We start from the raw sequence: 27,732 nt of genomic DNA on the forward strand, positions 1-27,732 counted from the left end.
CTTTTTCCTTTGAATTCTGGGATGCGTAGTTCTGTTTTAAAATTGAATAAGCAAGACTGCAGAATTAAAAAAACCCTGGCCTGGAGCAGCTCATGACGCATGTACCTGAGACACTTGGCAGAGCTGACATTTAGCCATGCTGCACAGCAGAGCTGCTGTACAACATGGCTAAAACAGAATTAACAACAAAGCCAATAGCTCTTGCTTATGCGTGAGCTCTTAGAATTGCCAATGTTTGTTTGTCCTTGGGCAGATGAGTTTTTCCTACACGCAACATGGCAGAGTATTACACTCAAGTTCCCGCTCTAGTGTTCAATGCCTATCTTTTTTTGTTCATCGTTCCGTCAGCTTGAGAGTCAGGTGACGGGACCTGGTCACGTGACTCCGGAGGCTCGCGCTGGTTCCGGTGTCTGTAAACCGGTGTGCGTCAGTTTCTGTGCGGTGTTCGCGAAGGCTGCAGACATGGCGTACCCGGGGCTGGCAGTGCCTATTATCGTCATGAGTGTCTTCTGGGGAGTGGTGGGAGCCGTCGTGCCCTGGTTCATCCCCAAGGGTCCTAACCGGGGGTGAGTGCGACAAAAGCGAAGTTTTTTTTATCAGTGTGACGTTTAAGGTTGGGTGAGCGCAGGACACGCAAAGGGGATTGTGAGTGGTGTGGGGCAAATCAGAGCATTTAGGGGTTTGACGATCCGAATCTTGAAGCAAGTATGGGTGCGTCAGGGCGTTCAGTGAGGTTTGCCTAAGCTGGGGACCCCGGAAATTGGTATGCAGCCGTGTCCTCCTATAGAAGATTGAGGAACCGAGGGCTATATGTAAAGCAGAAGGCTTGAGCGGCTAATGTTAAAGGAGTGCACTGTGGCGGCGACTACATGCCGTCCTGGCATGGTTCAAACTGGGGCACACGGTGTGTATCGTATGTAGTGGATGATCCATAGGAACGAATTAAGGTCTGAATGGCGGCTGAAATGATATAACCTGGAGAATCCGGAGGTTATTTACCGGGGGAGGGGGGGGGGGTTTAGAGAGGTGAACTATCACGCTAGATCGTGTACAGTGATGGTGGTCGAATGATGTATGCTTGAATTGCTGGGGGGAAGTGGTATGGAGATGCAGCATGTCTGCCTAAACTATTCCATGGATTTAGAATAGTTTTTGAAACGCGTTCTGGGCCTTTGAGTGTCAATGGCCTCGTACCAAGTGAGAGGGGGCGGCATACTGTCAACTGAAGTTGCTTTAAATATACTTTTTATTTCATTTGTATAGTTCTGGTGAAGCACTCTTAGACCATATGTGGTTGACAGCTTGTTATACAGGGTGCTTCACATGTCAAGATTTACATAGTAGAGGTAAATGTGATAGGAAAGGTTGCATACGAAAATACATGAATGGCAAATAAGTGCATAATTGGGGGCAGATGTACTATTATTCTATTCACAAAAACGCCTCCCCTCCTTTTGCGTATGGAATCATATTTTGCGAACCGACCGAAGCATTAATAGATCGGTGCGGGAAATACCTAATTGCAGGAGGTCGCAGAATGACCTGCATAATTTGTTAGGCTGGTTGCAGTTTGGATCCCCATGTGATTGATTGCAATCATACCTATAGTGGCCGGACTCGCCTGTGGTAGCAGGATTCCAGAACGACAAACTTAAGTAGCATGTGTTACATAAAGGAACTGGTGATGATTTTGGAATACTTCAGGAGCAGCAATCGGTGGTCTCTTGGACCACTAACTACTTTCTTTGTGTCTCCTACCCGGATTAACAAAAGGCCTAGAGGACCCTGTCCCCTTTGCAAATAAGTCACCGTCTCCTATGAGGTACATCAAAAATCCGCCTAATGCGGTCACAATTCGTGTGATATTGCGGAGTTTGTGATTCCCAAACGGCTAAGTACATCTGTTCCCACATACATTAAAATAATAAATACAAACGTCTGAGTGTTGTAGGTCCTGCAACAAGCACACTCCCCAACTGAGCTATCCTGCATAGACTATAACCCCTGTGGGTTAGACGCAATGCTTTGCAGCAGGCTCATTAACCCTCTAGTCTAAGTTATTGTTTGATGACCAAAACTGTGACCTCACAGTACATACTTTTCTGTAACCAGTACATTTACATCTAAATCTTAGTGTCCGTTTTATGCTCCGACACAGGCTGGATTTACATATTTTCACAGCTGGTGCAATAACTGTATTAGCCATTTGAAAATGTAATATATTTGTGACTAGAGCAGCGTTCGATAACTTTGGGGATAATAATGGCCGAGTACTGGTAGGTCACCGGAACTGTCAATAGTTCTTCTCCAGACAACGCCCTTTCAGACCTCGTGTAGAGAACCCTGTTTTTTTGTTTTAAATGATTAATTTTTACTTACTCACTATTTTAACTGTCTTGCATGCCTCAGTGCTCATTTCTCCTTCAGCATGCGACTAATTTCCGTCTAAAAATGAGGAAGGGACATTTTACGTTGCAACAATGCTGTTCTATACAGTCTCGCCTTGCCCGTGAAGTTTTAATTGTACAAAAAGGAAGAGAAAATGCCCTCGAACGCCATATGTTGTTCATTACGCAATTCTGTGTTGCTGTATTGTTGGTTTAAACATGTTTACAATTTGGAAAATAATTCAAGGTCATAGGATGTAAATAATGACCTTCAGCTTAATCCTTCTGCACTTCTTCTTTCCTTTACTGGTTTATCGGCGATGTGATTCACGTTGTGACTGGACTTTTCTGGCAGTGCAGGTTTTTTTTCTATTTCACATGCCACTCAGCTTTGCATGTTGCCTATTATTAGCATTCTTGTCTTCTTGCTACAAGCCTTTAAACCGTTTTCTCACATGGATGTGTTAATTTTTTTTAATTTTTAGCTGCTGCTGACTTTGTTTAATTTTGATTGTTTTATTTAAGTGGCAGTCCGTTAAATGAAGATGCACTTGACCTTCTTAATCTGCTAGGTAGAATAGTACTCGATCACACCCCGTATGCAGCTGAATACGTACACGAGCCTTATGCGTAGCCACTTCATAGAGCTTCCAGAGCAATAGTAGAATCTATCATCTTTCAAGCTAATGCATACGTTGTGGAGATTCCATTTGTTGCCGGCAGTCTAGATAAAAAGCATTGATTTTGAGAATGGGGAGACTATTTACGCTTAATCAGCTTTACTGTAGAGCGTTGAATGTTAATATGCGCTCAGTACAGAGACCCATTCTGCCAGTGAGATAGTGTAATGGTGGAATATGTTTTGACCAGACGTTTGTTTATGTGGTCCCTCAACGAGGGAAATAGGTAGTAGTCGTTCCTATAGGGAAAGATACCGCACTATCAATATTAATCTGTGTTGTACACCTTACCACAATTTGAGTGTGAATAATGTTGTCACTAAACTTTGTTCGGGTGCTAAAGTAGCCTAATACACCTACTAACAAAAGGTGTTGTTAGCACATTAAGAATTAATATTAGTCCAAATGAACCAAAAACAAAAGCTGTTACAGTACACCCATTAATACAAATATCCATCCAATAAACAGTCTTGGATAAATGATGAATAAAGTCTAATTCCTGATACAGTCCATGGCAGGATCTCACATGAACAATCTTCCTTAGACCACAGGTGTACTAAACATGCAAGTAGTCCAAAGACGTCATCTGTTGATTTTCATTAACTCTTTATTATTTTTCTCAAAGAGTTCCCTGCACACGAGTTAGCCGACAGGTGTTTTGTCTACTCTTAGACTTTTTCAAGGATGGGAAAGGTAAATATCATGTGTTCAGTAGTGTATAAAGATACAAAGATTAAAAGAAAGAACTTGTTACAAAAAGATAAAATCCTACTAGTCATTAAATTAGTACCTGATTACAAACTAACAATGCAAGATAAAACCTTTACAGTACATGTAATGTAACCATATACATTATCGAGATGGTGCTTCCAATATGTGAAAAGCCAAGGAAAAAGATTGAAGACAAATCAGTTGTCAGATATACAAAAAGAGTAAGATCCAGAAGATCCTCAATGCCCAAATCATTTAGACACCGGACCAAGAGGAACCCAGTGATTCGGTGTGAAAAGAATGAATGTACAGAGAATTCTAGTGACAAAAGAGATATAGTGAAGCAAAGTGAATAAATCCAAGATGCACCCAAAATTGTATATATAAATATATACAACCCACCATTATGGGAATAGAAACTTGAAGTAATCCGGTATGAGTGCTTCGTAGGCCAACGTATGAGTCCCAAGCAGAACATTAGAGTCAAGACCTAAATATGAACCGGGCAGTCAAACCAAGAGATGAAGACTGAGTTAATAATTGTTACGTGGTCCTGCACTTTTCAACAAGGAAGAACCGAATACACAAAATGATCCGGCCTAGTTAAATGGTGGCGTGTGTTCTGTAGATGGATGGAAATATAGACACTCACATGAGGTCACACTTCCATCTTTAGGTAATCTGAGAACAAAGCCCTGACCCGTAATTTAACAGCAACCATTAGATTTTTGGTGGTATGAATGTAGTGGCATGGAAGCAGAGGTCCATTAAATGCCTCTGGAATTATCAGCCATTCGCCTTCTCAGTGATATTTAACCATTTTTCTAAAGGCACATTCAAAATTGGTAGGATGTTGTTTACTTCCTCACTGGGGATATCCTTTAACACCAAAAAATATTACTATCTGACTACTGCGGCAGCAATCTTCTATTTGTAACTTGGGCATTAGTTTTTTTTGTTGTGCCGTGATATTTACTAATTAATTTTTTTACCCTGGTGAAGGGAAATTCATGAGCATCAGATAGTCAAAGTAGGACTATAATAGAGCAGATGTTCGGATTCCAATTAAATGTGACTTTTTATTGAGTATTTAGACATGAGGCTATCACACAGCTTCCCACTGCATTTCGTTTGTCTGCAAAATCAGAAGTTAAAGTCTTGTTGTTCTACATGTATTTGTACTTGGATGTTTTATAGTAAGCGTGTGTGTTGATTAAACAGACATTGCTTTCAGCTATATGATAAGTTGTTTTGGTGTATAACAAACAAAAGTAACGTGCATTCACCGATTGACTGGTACAAGGCCCTGTGCCGAGGCAAATCCCATAAACAGAACTGTATTTATATAAGAAGCTGACATTTTAAGCCCACAAGGGATAACCTCCTTGTTAACATTGTAGTCTTTTTGTTTGAACTTTTTTTTGGGTGGGAGTTTTGTGAGGATTTCAGATGCCTGCTAGAAAACCCCCTTCCTCTCGCCTAAGCAAGCAAGGTCACATGAAGGATGTTTACAGCAGAGCTACAGCTCATACGGTACATTGAGATGTAAAACGCCTCCTGTGTTCATTTTTGCTATGTGTGTTTGGAAAGTAATGGCTCTTTTCCCCTTTACCCTAGTTTTTGGTTTGCTGTGCACCCTGATGGCAGAATTATACATTGAAACATTTTTGCATCGGGACCTATTGGCATTAAAAAGAATGTACCCACTGCTACCTTCCACATTAAAGCGCTCTTCACCTCTGTTGTGTGAACAAATCCTGGCAAGCAGTACAGGCACACCTGTTTATTTTGTATTTTCTTTTCCTTTGTTCCAGAGTCATCAATACAATGCTAGTGACGTGTGCCGTTTGCTGTTATCTCTTGTAAGTGCAAACTTTACTTCTACTGATTCTGACTGTACTGGTATCCTTGGCGTCCACTATCTCTGATGTGTCAGATGAGACTATTTGTTCACTTAAAAAAAAAAATATATATATTCTTTCTCCCGGCAACACATTTATACCGAGGAAACCTCATGCTGTCTCATGCCACAAGTTTGTAGGCTCAGCAGTTCTGTTTTTCTTTGTTATGCATCCTGCAACTAATAATCCTGGGTTTATCATGTATACAGGTAAACACAACAAGAACTGGAATGCAGAGAAACTAGAAGGACTGAATCAGTTAATGGCATTAACTTGAAGTCAGTTTTGAGATCTCAAGGCCTTGTGTTTCTTTTTTTCTTTTTGTCGGATTACCTTTTTAGGATTGCAGTCTTCAGTGCAGTTACCTGATATAACACCAATTGATGCGTGGCATTGCAAATCCAAGTTTTGAACTACAGTTACGGAAATAAAAACATTTAAAGTAATGTTTACCCACACAGTAGCTTATCGTGCATGCAATTGTAGCTTCAAACCCTGCACACACTGCTCACACTGAATAGTAAAACCACATTATATTCTGGTGAATGTGTCTATGCCAGATTATTCCAAACAAAGATGTAAAGGCTAGATTAGGACAGAAATCGTAACAGTATATATTTCTGTTTTATGTGGTCGCAGTACTGTTTAAATACGCTTCCTATGTACAAAACATTATGTTGAAGCAGGAGGGTGAAGGAGCCGTGAATATTTTTATAGTTTAATATGTTTTCAGTGTCTTATTGAACCAATGTTTCTCCCTCCTGTACTAATATGATCTCAGTGGTATCATTCAGAACACCTTATTTAATGCCTAGAAAAACGTATTCTACCGAATTCATGTTCAACAAGTGTGCTTTAAAAAAATATCTGTATGTGCATCTATCCCAGTGACTGTCACCAATGGGTAATTAAAGTAAGGGTGATGTTATTTCGAAGTTTTCAAAGTTTTTATATAGCGCTTAAAGACCCCCGGGGGTATCAGAGCGCTTTACAGCATAACATGACAAGGAAACAAAGGCAATATAGTACAGTGGGTATCATCAAGGATATTGGGGACCAAGAAGAGCGAGGTCATTGGCCAGATTTCTAGAGATGGCTGTTGAGAAGTTCTTTGAGTTGTCTCTTGAAGATCAGGAAGGATGGATTAGTCCTGATGTGGATAGGGAGAGAGTTCAAGATTTTTGGGGCATTCCCAGAGAAAGAAGAGGAGATGGCTTTTTGTTTGCCATAGAAAATTAATTTTTTGTGTTGCTAATTAACTTTAGCACTGTTTGACAAATCTTGACTAAATGTTTCATAAAAAGGTGCTACTTTTTGACTAGTTTGCTCATGGAAAGTTTTGGAGTGATCTGTCAAGCAGTGGGCGAGAAACAAGCGGGATCCCAAAACGCATTTCCCAGTTGCACCAAAAACGTTGTATATCTAGGGAAGTGGAGCTTCTGCAGATCCCAACAGAGATGTGATCGGCTGTCACCACCTCAACCAGGAAGTGGTGGCAGCCCGAGCCCCATCCCCCATGGCCGACTTATATGCTATGTCCCAGGAAGCCCACCTCCGGGACATAGCTGTTTCCCTGTTGCACCCTCATTGAAAATACTCCCACCAGCTGAGAGCAGACTTGAGATCTGTTTCCCTGCAGCTCTGATGTGGGCAGGGAAGCCTATAAAAATATTGCTCCTGCCTGGGAGTGCAGCATTAGTAGCTGCTCGCTCCCGACGGGAGCAATGCTGGCTCCCGCTGCATGCGGGGATCCGGGTGGGGCCCGGGGGGGCTCCCCCACGGCCCCCATAGAGTATATATGTAAATGCCCTGGGTGGGCACCTAGGGCACCCATCTTTAAAAAGTCTGTGCCACCGGGGATTGGTTACCCAGGGCAGATAACGGTTCAGAGAGGGAAGGTCCCCCTCCCCTTAATTTTAAGTAGTGGCCCTGAGAGATGGGGTCCACAGGGCCTAATGAGGCTCAGACAGGGAGTTCTTCCCCTTAAAATGTATATGGCCCTGGTTGATGGTGTCCCCAGAGCCAGGCCCTGTGGCACACCCTCTGCCACGCACGGCCAAAGGCCATGTGGGGTTGGCTTCCTTTGGGGGTAGCGGGTGGGGCGGGGATTGGATTTATGTATGTCTTACTTAAATATTACTTTACTTTAAACACCCCTAGAAATTCACTGGAAAAATCAAAGTTTTTAAAGTGACGTTACAGCTAGGTGAAATGTTGAGTAACAACGTGTCATTTGAAACCATTAAATACCACAGAATTTCACTTGTTAGTTATCTCAAGTAACTAGCTCATGCCCTAAGGTAACTATAACTCACACCCTCCCCATGCACTGTTAATTACCACACATATTACATCACTCATGAAATCTTATGACATCATTGATAATGTCACTGCAACATTTGCAGTGATCTCATTGATGAGAAAACTGTGCATGGCTGGGGCGCGAGTTATAGTTATGATAGGGCAAGAGCTATAGTTACTTGAAAAAACTGTAACAGGTGAATTTCCATGTCTTTTAAATATTAAAACGTTGTTACTAAACATGTTTGCTAAATTTAAAGTTACTTTAATATTTTGCTTTTATTCAGTGATATATATATATATATATATATATATATATATATATATATATATATATATGTCAAACAAAGTGCCCGAAAGCTTTTGAAAGCGCACTCTTAGCAAGCTGTACCTTCCGGTCATTTTTTCAAAGCATAGGCTGGCGCTGATATAGTTCTGGTTATTTTGATAGACCTGACGCGTTTCATGGCTGCTGCCAATCATCAGAGGTCGCTTTGTAGAAGACTCATGTAGGCAGTTCTGGTTCTTTTAATTGGTTCTTTTCATGCCACGCCCTCAGTGGGCCGTTCAATGTTCGATGTTCCAAATTGCATGCTGGTTGCGGTAGTTCCATCCAGACGCTGGCAGCAGGACACATGGGGAAGCCTCTTCCAAAGTTAAAAAACCAGACGCGTTTCGGGAGTAAATGGTGGACTACAGCACCCACAAGGCCGATGGTCGGCCACGCCCCCTCCCCATGTGTCCTGCTGCCAGCTTGCTGTTAATAAACCTGCGTTTATTGTTCATACTTCCAGGCTGGTCTCCTTCACTTTGGGACTCTGGTGAGGTTTGGATAGTAGCGGCTGTTCCCGGCCGCGGAGAAGACCGCCCGTGATTCCACGGACCTTGTCGGCTCCGGTGGGGCTTGACAGAGAATGGTTGGAAGGAAGGCGAGCACTATGCCAGTGCGTGTTCGCCGTGACGCTATTTCCAGCAATGAAGCAAGACAGTAGGATGCCTGGCACCCCTTCTAACCCACTCGGGACTTATTAGTTGCTCACTACAGACCGAGCTGCGCACCCACTTGGGATTCATTAATGGTGGACTACAGCACCCACAAGGCCGATGGTCGGCCACGCCCCCTCCCCAGGGGCAGGTGCTACGCATTGATTTAAACACTGCAGCGAGGCTGTTCTCATGCACAAGAAACCAAAGAAGAAGGGAGCAGGTTACTCCCGAAACGCGTCTGGTTTTTGAACTTTGGAAGAGGCTTCCCCATGTGTCCTGCTGCCAGCTTGCTGTTAATAAACCTGCGTTTATTGTTCATACTTCCAGGCTGGTCTCCTTCACTTTGGGACTCTGGTGAGGTTTGGATAGTAGCGGCTGTTCCCGGCCGCGGAGAAGACCGCCCGTGATTCCACGGACCTTGTCGGCTCCGGTGGGGCTTGGCAGAGAATGGTTAAAAGGAAGGCGAGCACTATGCCAGTGCGTGTTCGCCGTGATGCTATTTCCAGCAATGAAGCAAGACAGTAGGATGCCTGGCACCCCTTCTAACCCACTGGGGACTTATTAGTTGCTCACTACAGACCGAGCTGCGCACCCACTTGGGATTCATTAATGGTGGACTACAGCACCCACAAGGCCGATGGTCGGCCACGCCCCCTCCCCAGGGGCAGGTGCTACGCATTGATTTAAACACTGCAGCGAGGCTGTTCTCATGCACAAGAAACCACAGAAGAAGGGAGCAGGTTACTCCCGAAACGCGTCTAGTTTTTGAACTTTGGAAGAGGCTTCCCCATGTGTCCTGCTGCCAGCTTGCTGTTAATAAACCTGCGTTTATTGTTCATACTTCCAGGCTGGTCTCCTTCACTTTGGGACTCTGGTGAGGTTTGGATATATATATATATATATATATATATATATATATATATATATATATATATATATATTCACTGAAAAAACCATAGGTTATAGACCATATATAGTTAGGAATTAGCATTTAAAAAACCTTATTTTACTCACACAAAACCATTGAAATTCCATATATAGTTAGTTGCACTAACTATATATCGCGCACCCGCAATCCACTGCTGATCATGTCACATATTACATCATTCATGACATGGTCAGTGACATCACTGATGACATCACTGATGACATCACTGATGACATCACTGATGACATCACTGATGACATCACTGATGACATCACTGATGACATCACTGATGACATCACTGATGACAACATCCAGTGACTGTATGTTTCTGTAAAGTTAAAATATGTCTTAAATATTGAAGAATGAGTGGATGTATAAGTGTCTGGATGAAGAATTTAGTAGGTGCGTGACTGACTGTATGAGTGAGTGATTAAATGTGTCTCACTGAATGCATGGGTTAGTGACTAAACTGTCTTAATTTGTGCATCATTATGTCTGTTGTTCTGTAAACTGCTGCATGTGTTGATCATTAGCTATACGAGAGGCTATATGTGTTATTAATTGGTTGCCCAAGTATTTCTATGGGAGATTGAGTTTGTGTGGGGGTGGCTGGAAGGTGTGTGACTCTGTGCATAGATGTGTGAGCAGTTTATTCACTAGGTGTATGAGTTCAAGAGTGCATGTGGAAACAGCTACATGGGCAGTTGACTGTGTGCATGAGTGTATTGATGAGTGAATGGATATCTCAATGCTACATGTCATAGTAAGTACATATGTAAAACACAGTACATGTGAGAGTTGGCATATATAAATAACTATGCATGAGAGCCACTGAATGAGTGAGTGGTTGTATCGATCATTGTGAACTTGTATCAGGGATTGTATAAGAGAGTAAATATGTGTTAGTATATGTTTCAATAAGTAAGGTGTGTTTAACTGTATAGTTGAAGAAATGGAGGTGAGATTGTTTCTTTGCATGACTGACTGGGTGTGTGAGTAACTCCATGGATGAGTGTCTGTATACACTGAGTGTATCTAAGGTTATATTAGAGTCTGAAGAGGTTTATCGTATTAGCACAAGAATGATGTCAAATGAGATGTCATCAGTGATGTCATCAGTGATGTCATTTGAGATGTCATCAGTGATGTCACTGACCATGTCATGAATGATGTAATATGTGACATGATCAGCAGTGGATTGCGGGTGCGCGATATATAGTTAGTGCAACTAACTATATATGGAATTTCAATGGTTTTGTGTGAGTAAAATAAGGTTTTTTAAATGCTAATTCCTAACTATATATGGTCTATAACCTATGGTTTTTTCAGTGAATTTCAATGGTTTTTTAATAGCAAATATCATAAGCTGTCGAATGTCAAGTACGTGGTAAGTAAAAACATTTTCGTGTTTATGCACACTGATCTGCTTTGAATGCTGCCCCCCACCCCTCATTTCTATTAGGAGTACTCTCTCTTTGCAGATAGTGAAGGGTAGTTAACGCAGGCCTTTGCCCCCGTTGTAATCCGTCGTGCCTGCTTCTCTCTCCATTTGATTGATCTCTTTGGTTCATTCTCTATTTACAAACAAGCACAGAGTCGCAATACTCTGTTTAGTCTTTGCAGATAGCTAAAAATCGTGTAAAAAAACAAAAGGAATCGAGCAAAATCAGTAGGCCACTAATGGGATCTCTTTTTGACCTCCCTAAAATAGAAACATTAGGAACAACCTGTTGATAATACCAATGTGTATGTACATAAGCGGCGTTCATTTGTGTTCACAGTACCCCTTGTTGATTGTTTGAATCCAGCATTGAATTGTTCGAAGTTGGTTCTCTTAAGAATCTTCTCTGCCTGCAAACGAGGAAGAATAGGAATATTCTCTCTCCCTTTGCAGATAGTGAAGGGTAGGTAACGCAAACCTTTAACACGTTGTGCCTATTTCGTTCCTCATTGATTGATTGTTTCCCCAAACATTGACTGTTTGGGAATTGGTTCTTTTTGGAGGTATTCCCTGTTTGCAAATATACGTAGGAAAATCTTTGCAAATAGTGAAAGGGTACGTAATGCGGACCTTTCTCCCCCGTTGTAAATAGTGAAAGGGTACGTAATGCGGACCTTTCTCCCCCGTTGTAATCTGTCATGCCTATCTACTCCCCACTGATTGATGCACCTGTTTCACCCGGACCATTTACTAGAGATACGTCATCTGGCCCGACCAGAGAGCACCCCTAGTGAAAAGGACATATGCAATAATAACGAAGTGATCACTGTATCCTGTTAACAGAAACTTTAGCATGAAACAACCTGGAAAGAAAAGAATAGGAAAACGAAAATCAGTAGGCCACTGATGAACATGAACTTTTATTAAACAACGAACAAAGAAACGATAACATAACGTAATGATAAAACCTATTAATGTCCTAGAAACAAGAAAACGTTAAAATATGCCAGTGGTGAGAGACCAGAAAAACAGTAAGAGAAACCAAATCACCCCTCGCTGTCCCACCGCCTGCCACGCCAAAAAAATCGATAGACTAGGGAAAATGCAAGTCAGTAGAACATCCGCCCCCACTCTGGAAACTTCCAAGGTGGGGCAGGGTTGCGGCTACGCCCAGCCGGGAGCAGCCCATATAAGGCGGGTCCTGCTGCCACGCCTCGGCCAGGAGATCCTAACGTAGGGTGTAGCCGGAGGAGAGGCCGAGGCCAGCGGGACCCGGCCAGGGGATTGCCTTTACAACGCTGAAGAGTTGCAGGGGGGGGAATGTCTCCTCGACCCTCCCCTCTCTCTCCCAGTCCGGCCGCAGTGGCCCTTGACAGTTTCAGGTAGTCCCGCCACATGCTCTTCCGGTCCGGCCACAAACGGTCGGGGGGCCGAGGCCGACGGGATCCGGCTGCAGCCGATAAACCAAGGAACCCGTTCATGGGGCCAGAGCCAGGGGCGTCCGGCCGACATCCACCGGAAGCCCGGCCCGAAGACGGACGGGACACTTCTTCTTTCTTGAATAATGGCTGCGACAACACGGGGGGGGGGATGTCTTGCACATGCCTCCGACCCCCCCCGCCCCCCTCGTCCTCATCGCCTGGTCCGGCCATAACAAATCTCAAGCGAGACGCCGTGGGGTGCACTGGGAGGGAGAGACGGTGCGAACAGGCCTCTCCCGCCTCCCCAGGTGGAGGCTTCCCAGCTGCACCCTCAGCGCTCCAGGCACCCGGAAAAGGGTTCTTCCACTGTGGCCATGCTGCAACGTCTCGCCCGGCAGGGTGGAGCCCGTCCGCTCATTTGACCCCGCGATCGCCAGTAGCTACCGAACTCTCAAAATGGCGGTCGACCTGGCAAGAGCAGGCCCAGCATAAAGAAATGGCCCGGTCACTGGTTGACTCCACCACCGTAGTCCTCCACGACCTTGAAGATTCTAGAGGAGCCGCGGGAGTCTCCGACCCCCGATGGGGAATGACTGCCATGATCGCCCGTGGAGTGACGAAACTGTATCCGCGGGACGTCGCCGCTCCCATGCTGGCGCCAGCCTCACTTTGAATTACTAGAATCCTGCAGACCTCAGTTCCGGTGAAAGCACAGTGTTACCCGGTAGGAAAAATTGTTGCACCCCCTCCCCTTTTTGACTGATAGTTCAAACCACCGATCCTTTCCTTTGCCCTTTTAACGGAACTTTGGACTGCCTCCCCCTCTTTTACATTTTCTAGAGAAAACAAAACATTAACCACTACATTAGCATAGCAGTTGACACCAGAACTGTTTTCAAATTGAAAACCAACAACATCTTCAACAGAATCCTTTTTGTTTCTGCTGTGACCCTGCTACAGCACAGGCATTGTCCCCAGCAGTAATTCTGCAATGCCGGTAAGAATAGCTGTGGTGCCTACTGGACTCACTCACCCCCGCGGCGCCCCACGCCGTTATTTGCTGGGCGGCAACTTACTAGACATCACTTTCGTGCCATCTAGATTTCAGCGCGTTCTGCTGCCTTGGAACTATTCGCACAACAGACTGCTACTGACGACCCACCCCCAGGCAACATCTTCTGAATTTTCATAATTTGAAAGAACTAGTAACATGTCCTCATCAGGAATTCAAAAGAAATTGCCACGGTCTCTTCGTTGTTTAAATGTTTTTACTGTTTTTGTTTTGTTGTATATATTTATATGTTATTAAAGTTTTATATTCCTACTACTTTGTTGGAGTGCTATATATTTTTAATGTGACACATAATTGTAAAAACTTTGATGTACAAAGAGTCATTCCTGGAATCTCCCGCTTCAGGCTCGGTCCCCTCCCCAATCACAATACAGGATGGTTTTCAGATAGTAGGAACACGTGTGGTGTGACGGATCTCATCGGGTGTGGGCCTTGATCTACTATAACTCCTTTGAAGAGGGGTGATTCTTTACAGCTGGAGCCATAAACTACATCTGCAGGGCTAGCTGATAGCCTGGACAATCGGACACAGAGGAAGAGGAGTGTCAGAGGGTGCGGTAGTGAATAGGGCGAAAGGGAGGTGTCGGGCGGGCACAGAGTGTGATTCTCAGGGAAGAGCAGCGCAGATGGGGGGAGGTTTATTGCCCATGCATAAGACAGAGAGCGGGGGTGACCAGTGCCTGGGGAAGATGCTTGCGAGGGTGGGGAGCCATGCTACGAATCGACAGCGTGCAGAGAGTGGGTCTGGTCAAGGCATCTAAAATGGCTGCCGTGCACGACAAAAGTGTGGCATTTCAAAAAAGGCAAGATGGCGCAAACAATGTTTTTCAACACTTCCTCATTTCCTTCGAATCGAACGTTAACAGACGTTGGTGCATATTACCAAAGTTAAGCGATATTTATCGCTAACGATGCTTACCAACGAATTTTTTACCGCTAAGCATCGTCAGAAATTATCGAAGATAAACCTTGCTATTATCAAGGTTTATCGCAAATGCGATAATAAACGGCCGCAATGCATGAATATCGCTAAAAAGTCAGCGATATTCATGCATTACCGAGCTAATGCTCTTAGCCATTTTATCCACCTCCCATTGGATAACATGGCTAAGAACTGCTCAGGGCAGGTGTTACTTTTTGGAGATATTCGCGCTTAGCGCGAATATCTCCAAAAGTTGGTAATGGGAGATAGATATCTTGCATGTTGTAATGCAAATTATTGTGGTATATGGAACTCATACCATAATCTCTCAGGAAAGCAGAAACTGATCCTTTTGGGACCGCCTGAAAAGGCCTAGGGGGTGAGGGGTACTCTACTTTGCCCCCTTTTCGCGTTCCGAACTATTTTATTTTACTCTCTTCTGTAATTACACAAAATAGCAGCGATAAGATGCATCGGAGACACACAGTGAGAGAAAGGAGGCCGGAGATGAAGAAGAGATGTCAAATACACATTGGAGATAATATAGTGGCAGAAGGGAAGTAAATATGAGTAAACTTACCATGTAACATAAAAATGTTGCACTCTATACTATAAGTCTCATTTTATACTACAATCACTTCGCTACAACCTCATAAATTAAAAATAAAAATGAATAATGTCTCAAACAATTTTTGATTTCTAAATATAAATTTATTCTTCAGAATTTTCTAAATTTGAAAGAACTAGTAACATGTCCTCATCAGCAATTTCCTCATGAAAAGTCTGCAATGATGATTCTTGTAACTCTATGGTCTCCAAACATTCGATAAATTCGCCATCAACAGATTGATCAAAAAAATCATTCAAGTCATCTCCTCCTTGTGACAATATTTCATTATTGGTGCTGTCAATTTCAATCAATGTAGTGGAATCATTCAAGTCATCTCCTCCTTGTGACAATATTTCATTATTGGTGCTGTCAATTTCAATCAATGTAGTGGAATCATTCAAGTCATCTCCTCGTGACAATATTTCATTATTGGTGCTCTCAATTTCAATCAATGTAGTGGAATCATTCAAGTCATCTCCTCGTGACAATATTTCATTATTGGTGCTCTCAATTTCAATCAATGTAGTGGAATCATTCAAGTCATCTCCTCCTTGTGACAATATTTCATTATTGGTGCTGTCAATTTCAATCAATCTAATGAAATCATACACGTCATCTCCTCCTTGTGACAATATTTCATTATTGGTGCTCTCAATTTCAATCAATGTAGTGGACAATTCAAAAGAAATTGCCGCGGTCTCTTCATTGTGAGCCATTTTATTTTGAAATTGCTTGCTGTAAATTGCAGAAAAAAATAATCACTTTCATTTATCGTTTTTAGTAATACATAATATAAAACTAACTTTATCAAGTATTTAGTATAACAGAAGGACTGCAAATAAATAACAGAAAACATTTTTCAAATTATCTTCAAGTGTACAACATAGTTCCCCTTACAAATTAACAACTCACCTTTTTAAAAGTAGGAGAAGTGTTAGTACTGTGTAAATCAAACACCAGAAATTCACCACCAAAAATTCCTCACAAATGTACCTCAGACAGTAGTATCACAAAATGGCTGTGGTTTCCTCTCATTTGACATATATACATAACCAATTAACTTTCATCACACACAAATACAAAACCAAAGTAACATTTTAATTGGTTCTAAATTTCAACACTTAAATGTGTTTTCCCCATGCAATTTTCCATAGGACATTTACATACGTCTACAGCCTGAATGGCTGAACGGAATTACACCAAACTTGGCAAAATGGTACATCAAACCTAAGAGGTCAGGAAGGATCTACTATGCCCCCTTATGGTCATTTGCCCCTTCGCTTTGGCCTCCTCTTGTTTCTCGATCCTACCGAGAGACAAGATGGCGGCCGCTACGGACTGTTTGGAATGTTGACAGACTCCGGAGAACCAATCAGCTTCGCAAAGCTCCGTAACGCGAAAAGTACGCGAAGCGCTGTTACAGATATATATCTTTTTTTGAACGTTAATTTCTCAAAATCCACTGGAGCACATATATTGAGACCTAGCAAAGGCACATCGGGCTACCAGTTCCTAATATTTTGCCAAGTTTCGTGCAAATCCATTCAGCCGTTCGATTATTGACATTTAGATACGTCTACAGCCTGAATGGCTGAACGGAATTACACCAAACTTGGCAAAATGGTACATCAAACCTAAGAGGTCAGGGAGGATCTACTATGCCCCCTTATGGTCATTTGCCCCTTCGCTTTCGCCTCCTTGTCTCTCGATCCTACCGAGAGACAAGATGGCGGCCGCTACGGACTGTTTGGAATGTTGACCGACGCCGGAGAACCAATCAGCTTCGCTTCACAAAGCTCCGTTGCGCGAAAAGTCCGCGAACCGGAGCGCTGCCCGGTCCGCTGTTACAGATATATATCTTTTTTTAAACGTTAATTTCTCAAAATCCACTGGAGCACATATATTGAGACCTACAAAAGGCACATCGGGCTACCAGTCCCTACAATTTTGCCAAGTTTCGTGCAAATCCATTCAGCCGTTCGGGCTAAAAGTGAGGCCAACCGCCCTATGGAAAACTCAATGTTAAAAACACGTTTTGGGACCCCCCTTTTTTCTCGACCCCCCCCCCCTGGACAAACCCCCCCCAATTTTCAGGGGCTGCTCAGAAACAAAATGTGCCATTTTCCTGAAAATTTCAGCCAATTCCGTCCACAAACGCCAAAGTTATTCGACAGAATTTTCAAAAATCCCATAGAGAAAAAATCCTAACTATATATATATATATATATATATATATATATATATATATATATATATATATATATTCACTGAAAAAACCATAGGTTAGAGACCATATATAGTTAGCTGGACATCTTGTTGACATAAAACCAATGAAATTCCATATATAGTTAGTTGCACTAACTATATATCGCGCACCCTGCAATCCACTGATGATGATGTCACATATTACATCATTCATGACATGGTCAGTGACATCACTGATGACATCACTGATGACATCTCAAATGACATCACTGATGACATCATGACACACCAATACCAGTTACTACATACGCACTCACTGATTCCTACGTCTACACACACATTCACTCATTCACCCATACAATCACTCATACATACACTCATTATTACAACACTATCATATGCACTCATACACCTATGCAGACACTCACACACTGCCACTCATCCATGGAGTTACTCACACACCTAGTCAGTCCTGTAAAGAATCAATCACACTTCGATTTCCTCATCTATACAGTTAAACACAGAACACCATACGTTTTCACACATATACTAACACATACTTACTCTCTAATACAATCACTGATCCAAGTACACATTGATATGCACAGTCACACACCTCTCAGCCAGCCACACACACACTCAGTCTTCTATACATCCACTCATTCTTCAATATGTAAAACATATTTAAACTTTACAAAAACACACAGACACTAGATGATGTCATCAGTGATGTCATTTGAGATGTCATCAGTGATGTCATCAGTGATGTCACTGACCCTGTCATGAATGATGTAAAATGTGACCTCATCAGCAGTGGATTGCAGGGTGCGCGATATATAGTTAGTGCAACTAACTATATATGGAATTTCATTGGTTTTATGTCAATAAAATGTCCAGCTAACTATATATGGTCTCTAACCTATGGTTTTTTCAGTGAATTTTCAAGGTTTTGTAAATGCAAATTCCTAACTATATATGGTCTATAACCTATGGTTTTTTCAGTGAATTTCATTGGTTTTTTAAAAGCTAATATCTATAGCTGTAAAATATATTCTTTATTACGTGACGTATCACGTAGCCACGTGAGACGCCTCATGACGCGTCGCAGAACCGTGACGTATCGGCTCTGCAGCGCAAACAAAACCCGTAACGTAAGCGCGCCGGAGCACGCTTAGAGATATATATATTTTTTTTAACCTTAATTAGAGAAAATCCACACATGCACATATCTTGAGGCCTTGCAAAGGCACATCAAACAAACCGTCCCTACAATTTTGCCAAGTTTGCTGGAAATCTGTTCCCTTAATTTTTTTTTACTGTTTCTCTTGGTTTTCCCCTTGTTACGCTTACCGGTACGCTACCCGGTACGCGAACCGGACGCTCCAAAAACACAAGATGGCGGACTTCCGTTACGCTGCCGGTTAGCTGCCCGGTTAGCTGCCCGGTTCGCGTACCGGGACGCGCCTCTACGGCGAAAAATCGCAAAAAAATTATTTTTTTATTTTTTGCCCCGCGGCACTTTAATATCCCCCTCATCAATCCTAGGGGGTCAGGAGGGGTCTACCTTGCCCCCTTTCCTTCATTTCCCCCTTCGTTTTTCACCACATCTTGTCTCTCGATCCTACCGAGAGACAAGATGGCGGCCGCTCCGGACTGTTTAGAATGTTGACAGACACCGGAGAGCCAATCAGCTTCGCTTCGCGAAGTTCCGTTACGCGTCAGGTACGCGAACCGGGGCGCTGCCCGGAGCGCGCTTACAGATATATATATTTTTTTGACCGTTAATTTATCAAAATCCACGGAAGCACATATATTGAGACCTAGCAAAGGCACATCGGGCAAACAGTACCTACAATTTTGCCAAGTTTCGTGCAAATCCATTCAGCCGTTCGGGCTAAAAGTGAGGCCAACCGCCCTACGGAAATTAACATGGGAAAAACGCGTTTTGGGACCCCCCCTTTTTTCTCGGCCCCCCCTTGACGAATGCCCCCCAAATTTCCAGGGGCTGCTCAGAAACAAAATGTTCCATTTTCCAGAAAATTTCAGCCGATTCCGTCCCCAAACGCCAAAGTTATTAGACATAGGATTTTTTCTCTATGGGATTTTTGAAAATTCTAACTATATATACCTACTGGCGACCGCCAGTAGGTAAAATATATATATATATATATATATATATATATATATATCTATCTATCAAAACAAAACCCTTTCAGGCATAGAGTGACGCATAAATTATGCAAAAAAGAAGGAGAGAACTCTGGGTAGGTCTCAGTTTAGGTGGAAAGCAGCTCCTTTAAGAGCACTCTCAACACCAGCGACACTCTAGATCTGCTCACCTCTGACCTACCCAGAGTTCTCTCCTTCTTTTTTGCATAATTTATGCGTCACTCTATGCCTGAAAGGGTTTTGTTTTGACTTAATACTGGGTGCTCCCTTGTGTCTGGACAAAGCTATACCTCTCTGAAGAGCTCTAATTAGAGCGAAACACTGTCAGGGGTTGCTTTTAATCATTTCAGGTTGGCTTGAGTTGGTATTTTACTAATTCAAAGCTGTAATATTGTGCCTGGAGTGATAAATGGCTTTTGTTATTTGACAGCTCGGCAAGGACTGCACTGTACTAGTCCTATGCTTAAAGACTTTGCTGTTTAAATGGCGAAAGACTTTGTCATTTTCTATCTCGGCATGGATAGCACTGTCTAATCCTATGCTTAAAAACTTTGATAGAAAAACAGACATTTGAGGTGAGCAGATCTAGAGTGTCGCTGGTGTTGAGAGTGCTCTTAAAGGAGCTGCTTTCCACCTAAACTGAGACCTACCCAGAGTTCTCTCCTTCTTTTTTATATATATATGTGTATATATATGTATATATGTATATATATATATATGTGTGTGTGTGTGTCTCTCTCTCTCTCTCTCTCTCTCTCTCTCTCTCTCTCTCTCTCTCTCTCTCTCTCTCTCTCTCTCTCTCTCTCTCTCTCTCTCTCTCTCTCTCTCTCTCTCTCTCTCTCTCTCTCTCTCTCTCTCTCTCTCTCTCTCTCTCTCTCTCTCTCTCTCTCTCTCTCTCTCTCTCTCTCTCTCTCTCTCTCTCTCTCTCTCTTCCTCCCCCTCCCCCCCCCATGAAGACTGGCCCTTTTACTTCGGTTGTTACACAGTACATCTTATTTAGTCTGTAAGCACTATTTTCTTTAATATTTCTCCTACTGCGGGTACTGCATGCTTTCCTGCAGCATTCAGCGAGCCAAGCGTGTTTTCACTGGGTGCTTTTACAAAGCATTTCTTTGTTAACTTGTACAGCGCTTTCACTTTAATAGCGGCCTCCGACCTTTGTTTAGACATGGCTTGTCTAAAGAAAGGGGCGTGGCCTCTAACGTGAAAGTGCAGCATGGGGCTCTTGCAAACAAAAAGCATTTTCAATGCAATAGGTCTCACATTTTAGAAACTTTTACCCATTGGTAATGTAAATGAGTGCCTTTTATTATTTCAGTATTTTTTTTTTTTACACACAAATAAAAGACATTGTCATTTACAGTGCTAATACCTCAAAATCCCCCAATTGTGAGACCTATTGCATTGAAAATGCTTGTTGTTGTTTGCTGAAAAACTGTTCAGTAGTTTTTAATGTATTAAAGGGAAAAGAAATGTGTATATGTGGGCGGAGCTTAAGCACAGATCTCATGGTGAGATCCAATTGGATGTCAACACTTCAACCAGGAAGTGCTGGCAGCCAATTTGGGACTAATATACATGATAGTACCCCATTGAAATGATTTGTAGTGAATGGAAATTTTGGAGGGTTACAAAAAGTAGAACGTATAAAGGGTGATAACAGATGTAAGTTGCAATATATATCATTTGTTGATGGTAACATACTAATTTCAGGAATTGTGGTGTGTTCTAGGATGAGTTTACACTGTGAAAAAAACCTTCTCCTGGGATTTAATTAATCATGTTTGAGAGGAAATTGCCTTACTAGAGGTAATGGAAGGTGCCCCCGAAGCTAAAATGAGAGCATATTGTCTGTAAATCCACACAATCTTTCTCAGCCATATGAAAATGAAGTCTTACATTCTCAGTAAGTCATGGACTTCCAACAGTAGCGGCCTCTACAGTTGATTCCCTTGTGTTCTACAGCAGCCTCGCAGAGTGTTCTAAAGAACAACTAGAGTGTTACCAGTGTTAATTATGACAAAACTATGGCACAATTGAAACCATCTTGATAAAATCAAACTGGTAAAACTTAAAGCATTTAATTTAGAAAGGAACAAAATGAGGGGTTTATTTTTTCATAGAAATTATGGTTAGTACTATTGAAAGAAAAATTAGCACACGTTTTAAGTGACTTCTTAAATATCTTCCTCTTCTGTTTCATTAAAACATTCTGACATGCAGACTGAAACATGCACTTTCAACACCAGCAGCAGACTACCAGTTGACTTCCTGGTGAGCAGAATAGTTATTTACTACAGTGTTCTAATGAGTAACTAGAGTGCTATTATTTTGAATTTATGCCAAAAGTGTGGCACATCTGAACACCATCTTTATGGAATCGAAGTGGAAAGATGAAAACCTTTTCTACTGCGAATCCTGCAGTAAAAGAGTAAATTAGGGAGCTTCATAACAAATAGTCTCCCAAGAAGGCCGCCAGAGAAAAAAAGCCTAATGAGGCATGCCATGAGTGATGTATTTTGTGAGGTCATAAGCAGTGCATTGCAGGGTAAAAGTTTTATAGTTTGCTCCGGTAACTATAACTGCTGAATTTCACTGGTTTTGTACAAGTGAAATCTGAACCTAACTATAACGTTCCCGAAACCTTTGATTTTACCAGTGGGAGAAAAATATATAGACGTTGACGTGGGGTTTAGGTTTGGTTGTAGAGCTGGGGGGTAGTATATTTGGAATGATTTTTTGCTTTATTTTCAAATGCTACCTAGCTATGTTTTAAATGCTATGAAGTAGTTATCAGGCCATCAAACACCCCTTGCTCTAACATCTTACTGTAAAACTCCTCCACATTTAACTTAACACTTAACAAGAGGATTTGGCCTAACGGCTAGGGCGGTCGGCCTCAAATCTGGGGAACCGGGTTAGAGTCTTGGCAAGGACGCGCAACATCCTGTGATTATGGGCAAATCAATTAATCTCCTTGTGCCTAACACAAATGAATGTGTCCTCATGTAACGCAACTGGTGCTCGTGTGAAGTGCTCAGATACCTGATACCTTCAGGTCAAGTTTGCGCTATTTAAAACTCAATAGGAAAAAAAAAAGCCATTTGTTTTTATCTACAGAGACTTGCACAATATTGACCTTCCTTTCTTACACCTACTTGTAAGACAGTCTCCTAAAGCCACCTGTCCTTTTGAGCAGTGTCCCTGGAACAAAGGCACTGGCCTGAGCTTGAACCTCCGCTGCTTCCAAGACAAACTCATCGAATCAATAATCATCTGGCTACATGGCTTTCCTTTCCTGGAAGAAGAATACTGGAAAGAAGGACCAGGTTGGCAACGGTCATGGATGGTGGCTGTTTACTCCATTGAAGGACAGCATCACATAAACCCACTGCTAAACACAATTTCTTACAATTCCATTGCTACCCACCTACACTTCATCAAAAATAAAGGATGCATGTCTGTTCTTTCTAACTTTTCTGCACCATTTTTTCCTCTTATCACACCTGCTTTGCTGCTACACCACCTCCGGATAATGCAAGTTGGCAGTTATGCCTTTGTATTTGTCATAACTGGATCTTACTTTCTCTTATATTTGATTGACCATACCTCTGATTCATGATCTCTTATGTGTCATTTGTATTCACAACAAATCTTTTTCGGTACCCCAGTTGGGCAAGTTTTCACCAAACAGGGTTCCACCAAAAATTAATGAAAGAAACAAATTGACTGTGTGTAAATCTTAACTGAATAGTTCTAATGGATGGCAAGAAAAGTTGGCTTACTACGCAAATTAATTAAGCAAGCTTCTGTTTAAAAAAAAAATAGAAATCAAACTCTGAAGCCCTTTGCCCCACTGCCTTCTCACAGTGTAGTAGTGTATGCCAGGAAAGCTCAATTGCGGTCTCTTGAGCATGTTAACGGCTGTTAATTGTCAACTCTGACATAAGAGGAAAGGGCACTGATATGACAGCCAATCGTGCTTAGTTGCTGTCGGCATAAAGGCTAACACTTATTTTCTCTAGTTTGCAACCCCCAAACGCACATGTCCACTTGCCTGCTCTGCTTCATCCCCAGGCCCATGCTCCACAAATCCAAGGAGCTTTAAATGCAAGCAGGCCAAAGGTATTTCTCATGCTTTTAATTTTCTCAAGTTTAAGCACTGTGTACAGTGTCAATCCATCTCTGATGATTTCCTTTGCTTTGTTATTATTCTTACTCCGTTCCAGATATAAGAACTTTTACTTTGTTCAATGCTGTGTATACATTATCACATATACGGTTACAGAAGAAACCATTTCGAACCACAAGATTCATACGGTCGGCCAAAGCAAAAAAAAAATAGGATCGCCTCATCTGAGGGTTTTCTCAGTTTTGCTTGCGGTAAAAGCGTTTGATAATTCTACATTCATAAATTTTAAGGGTCACAGATTCATTGCAACACCTGGTATGATAGGCATTACAGCATAGTTGGCCTTTTATGCGGTATTTTTTAAAGTAATCTGTAGTATTCATTTTGAGATTTTTCATATACTGAATAGTTTCTATAGCACATAAATTGAGGTTAGTTGAATCCGAATACTGGTACAGGTGGAGGTACAGGTGGAGAATGTGGTAAAATGGCTGAAATGTAGGAATTGAAGGAAATGCCTAAAACGGTAATCTATGGAATATGATATTGGGAGCACATAGGTATGGTTGGTTATAGGCATGAGCTCAATTTGGATCTCGTTTTTTTTTCATTTGACCTGTACTAGATAGTGTTGGTTCTCAGCTTGGGTTTCCAACGTTTCTTTCTTGGTTAGAAACCACTCCAGTTAATTTTCTCTTAAAGTTATTTCAAACGGTCCGGCTTTCTTGCCTGGTAATTGAATGCTTTTCTTTGGGACTTATGAATCTAAAAAACAATAATGGGAAGTCTACAAGTGCACACATCTAGGTTTGTGGTGCATGCTTTGAACCAGTTTACCAACCATGTCACAATTGTAGGGTAACATCTCTACAGAATCTGGCTCTAGTAAGGCCCTTGGTAACCGACACTTTTTGGAAAGTGTTGTGCAATGGTAACAGAATAGATAGGGCAGTAGTGTAGAGCTGGCACTGCTAAGAAAAATGAAAGTATTGGTGACTAAACCACACTAGAAGCTCGGAGTTTACCATAATCTGCTTTCTTCTTGACAAAAAAGTTTTCGTTAGGATTAAGTTAGTCAAAATGTGAAGATAGTTTATAACGAAATTTATATTGTGTTAGGATTTCTGGATTAGTCTTGTACACACTAACTCAAATATAACGTTCTATGTGCATTTCATTATTTTGCAATAATTCCCAATTTTGTGTCCTCCCTCAAACGAAGGTATTTATAGCCCCCAGTTCAGCGCCTGAGTGAGCAGCATCACTTTCAGGAGATGGCCTCTTTTTATGGTGTTTGACAGACAGGACAGGAAAAGGCAAATGTATATTTTCTGGCCTCTGCAGCCAGGGAGAGAGCCGTAATTGTCACATTTCAGTTCGACATCACGGGTCCTCATTTAAAGTGGAGACAGTGTAATGCAGTTAAATTGTATATCTAGCTATACCTTTTTTGGGGGTGGGGGTGGGGGTGTATTTATTCAGGTTTTCAGAACAATACAAAAATCAGTGCAGCACTGCATTATTAAGTATTTTCACAATATTAGATGGGCAGGTGTGACAGAAGTTTCCCAGTAAGGACGGATGACCAACATCAGGCATCCTTATGCATACACCACTACATGAGGGGTTATTGCGAATGGCTGAGCTTTTTGTGGTTCTTAAGTGGACCCACCAGCTGTAGAAGGGGCCAGTTAAATAATTTTTGACTGCAATACAACGCAATGAATGGTGGCTGTCCTCGAACGTGCATAGAGCAAGGTGCATGCACTCCTCAAACAATTGTGTTTGTAAATTCGGTGCATAGTTTTCAGCAGGAGGTGTGTTAAATCTTCACTTTTATCGTGTTAAGCCCATCTTGCCCCTGCCACTGCTCCTTCAGGCTTTCAATACTCTAATGATGCAGTTGCATTGGTGCCCTTGCTTTGTTTGTGCGTTAAAAAGCCTAGTAATGTGTCCATGACTGTTTCCGGGGGCAAGCATGTGTTCCTGAATCAGACTGCATGACCCTGTGTATAGTAATTCAATCCTTGGGGCGACACAGCACCCAGGATACTGTACTGCATGTCTAAACACTTATAAGGCCCGAAAGGCTAGACCTAGTTGGCTATGCCATTGCTTGTTTGGTATTGAAGATGCATTGAACAACATGTCCGTTTGGGGGGTGGGGTAGGTTCCTTGTGTGCATTACTTACAAACAAGTGTTTGGATTTCTCATATTTGGTGTGTATGCATAGTGCAAACCAAGCCTCCAGGTGGTTACTCGCAGCGCTTTCTACTCTTGACACCCATTGGAGAATGGACACACTTTAGATAATAGACAAATAATCCAAAGATCTTCAGTTGTTCATTGAATGTAGGACTCTCCTACACGATTTTCGAGGTAAAGTTTACAGATCCAAATTATATGATGTAAAAAACACTTCCTTTATTTTTGTCCGATACAGATCCATTTAAATGGAATTGGATATAAGCAGCTGACAAAAATTTCGGTCTGGCTGCTATTTGCCATAGAGCTTTATCAATGCACTCCCTCTTAGCTTAATGCTCTACAAATAGTGCAATTCAGTGAATGATGTCAGTTGTCATTGAACAAATGTTAGGTTTATTTGAACAAAGTCACCGATGTTGCGTTGGCTGGTATGCTTCAGTTAAGCCAGTACACACTGTCTGCAAAGGCTGCTTCTTGTCCGTTTAAACACTATAGAGCACACATACAGATGTGATTGGAACACCTTGACTGAATCGACGTGAATTTGAAATAGGGTTGCATAGTGTGTGACACCATATGTGACTGGAAGGTATGTCCTGACCTGGCAGGCCCTTGGCGTTAGGTGACACATGCTTAACTGTCACTAAGAGGTACATCGTAACATCTATGTCGAAAATATAAACCAACAAATTGATTCCTAACTTAACTTCTTCCACTGACTTTGGGTATTTTCACCATTTGTCGATCTCTCAACCATACTAATAGGAAGAGAACACACCAGGAAAAGGAATGCTTTGAAAGCTGGATGGCTAATAATAGCCAGATGGAAACACTTGCCGCCTGCTCATACCTGTGATAGCTTTTCGTAGCTCAGGGTGAATGAACAGACTAGCTGGCAAGAATAATTACTTTTTGCGCTATTAAAACTGAGATTGTAACCTCAACTTTGCAAAGAGGGTAGGTGTGTGCTACAGGCTCAAGCATCTTAAATAATTTGGGTTATAACTTGCTTTCCCAATCTGAGGCTGTTCTCTACATTTCATATACCCCCCCCCCCGAGGAGAGTAGTTAAAGAAAAGGGGTGACCCTGTGTCCCTCAGAACCTGGGTAATTAATGGTTAAACAAAAAGGTGGTTCTGTTGGGTAAGACAAAATTGCTTTGACATTGCTATTAATGCACTCTAGGGTGAAGGCTCTCTGAAATACACAACTAACAGAAAACAATGCTTTAACAAATACGTCATACGATCAAGTAGTTGTATTGTTTCTTCTTTATCTGAATTAAGTCATTCAATGATTTCAATTCAAAGAAGTCTTTATTCGATTATTACATCATTAAAGACATGCATCACAATTTACAATGGCTAAAATACATGTATTATTTATAAAATAATTTAAAATAGTATTAAAAACAATCTAAGACCATATTAAATCATTTATACAGAACTTCATTTGAAAATTATTTTAAAAGTTTACAATAGATCCTTAGTTAAATAACCATGGTAAATTCGGGCACAGTAACTAATTACACATTTGCACACAGTCAATGGAGAGCCTATGATTTTTAGGCTAGAGCCTAAGTCAAGTTGATGAACCTTGCTCTTAAGATCCAGGCCCAGCCTAAGTATTTTGCTACTCCAATTACAATCACGGGCG

At 41.9% G+C, this 27,732-nt stretch overlaps 1 protein-coding gene across 1 annotated transcript in view; it reads left to right on the forward strand.

Moving 5' to 3' along the window:
- Positions 1 to 374: 374 nt before the first annotated feature.
- Positions 375 to 27,732, forward strand: part of ATP6V0E1 (ATPase H+ transporting V0 subunit e1) — a 159,289-nt gene continuing 131,931 nt past the window's right edge. Inside the window, exons 1-2 of the mRNA XM_078653013.1 lie at positions 375 to 566; positions 5,593 to 5,640. Of these exons, the coding sequence (XP_078509139.1) occupies positions 463 to 566; positions 5,593 to 5,640 (152 nt within the window). The 5' untranslated portion in view covers positions 375 to 462. The remainder of the gene's footprint in view (positions 567 to 5,592; positions 5,641 to 27,732) is intronic.

Source organism: Lissotriton helveticus, chromosome 7 (assembly GCF_964261635.1).
Source record: "Lissotriton helveticus chromosome 7, aLisHel1.1, whole genome shotgun sequence".
NCBI lineage: Eukaryota > Metazoa > Chordata > Amphibia > Caudata > Salamandridae > Lissotriton > Lissotriton helveticus.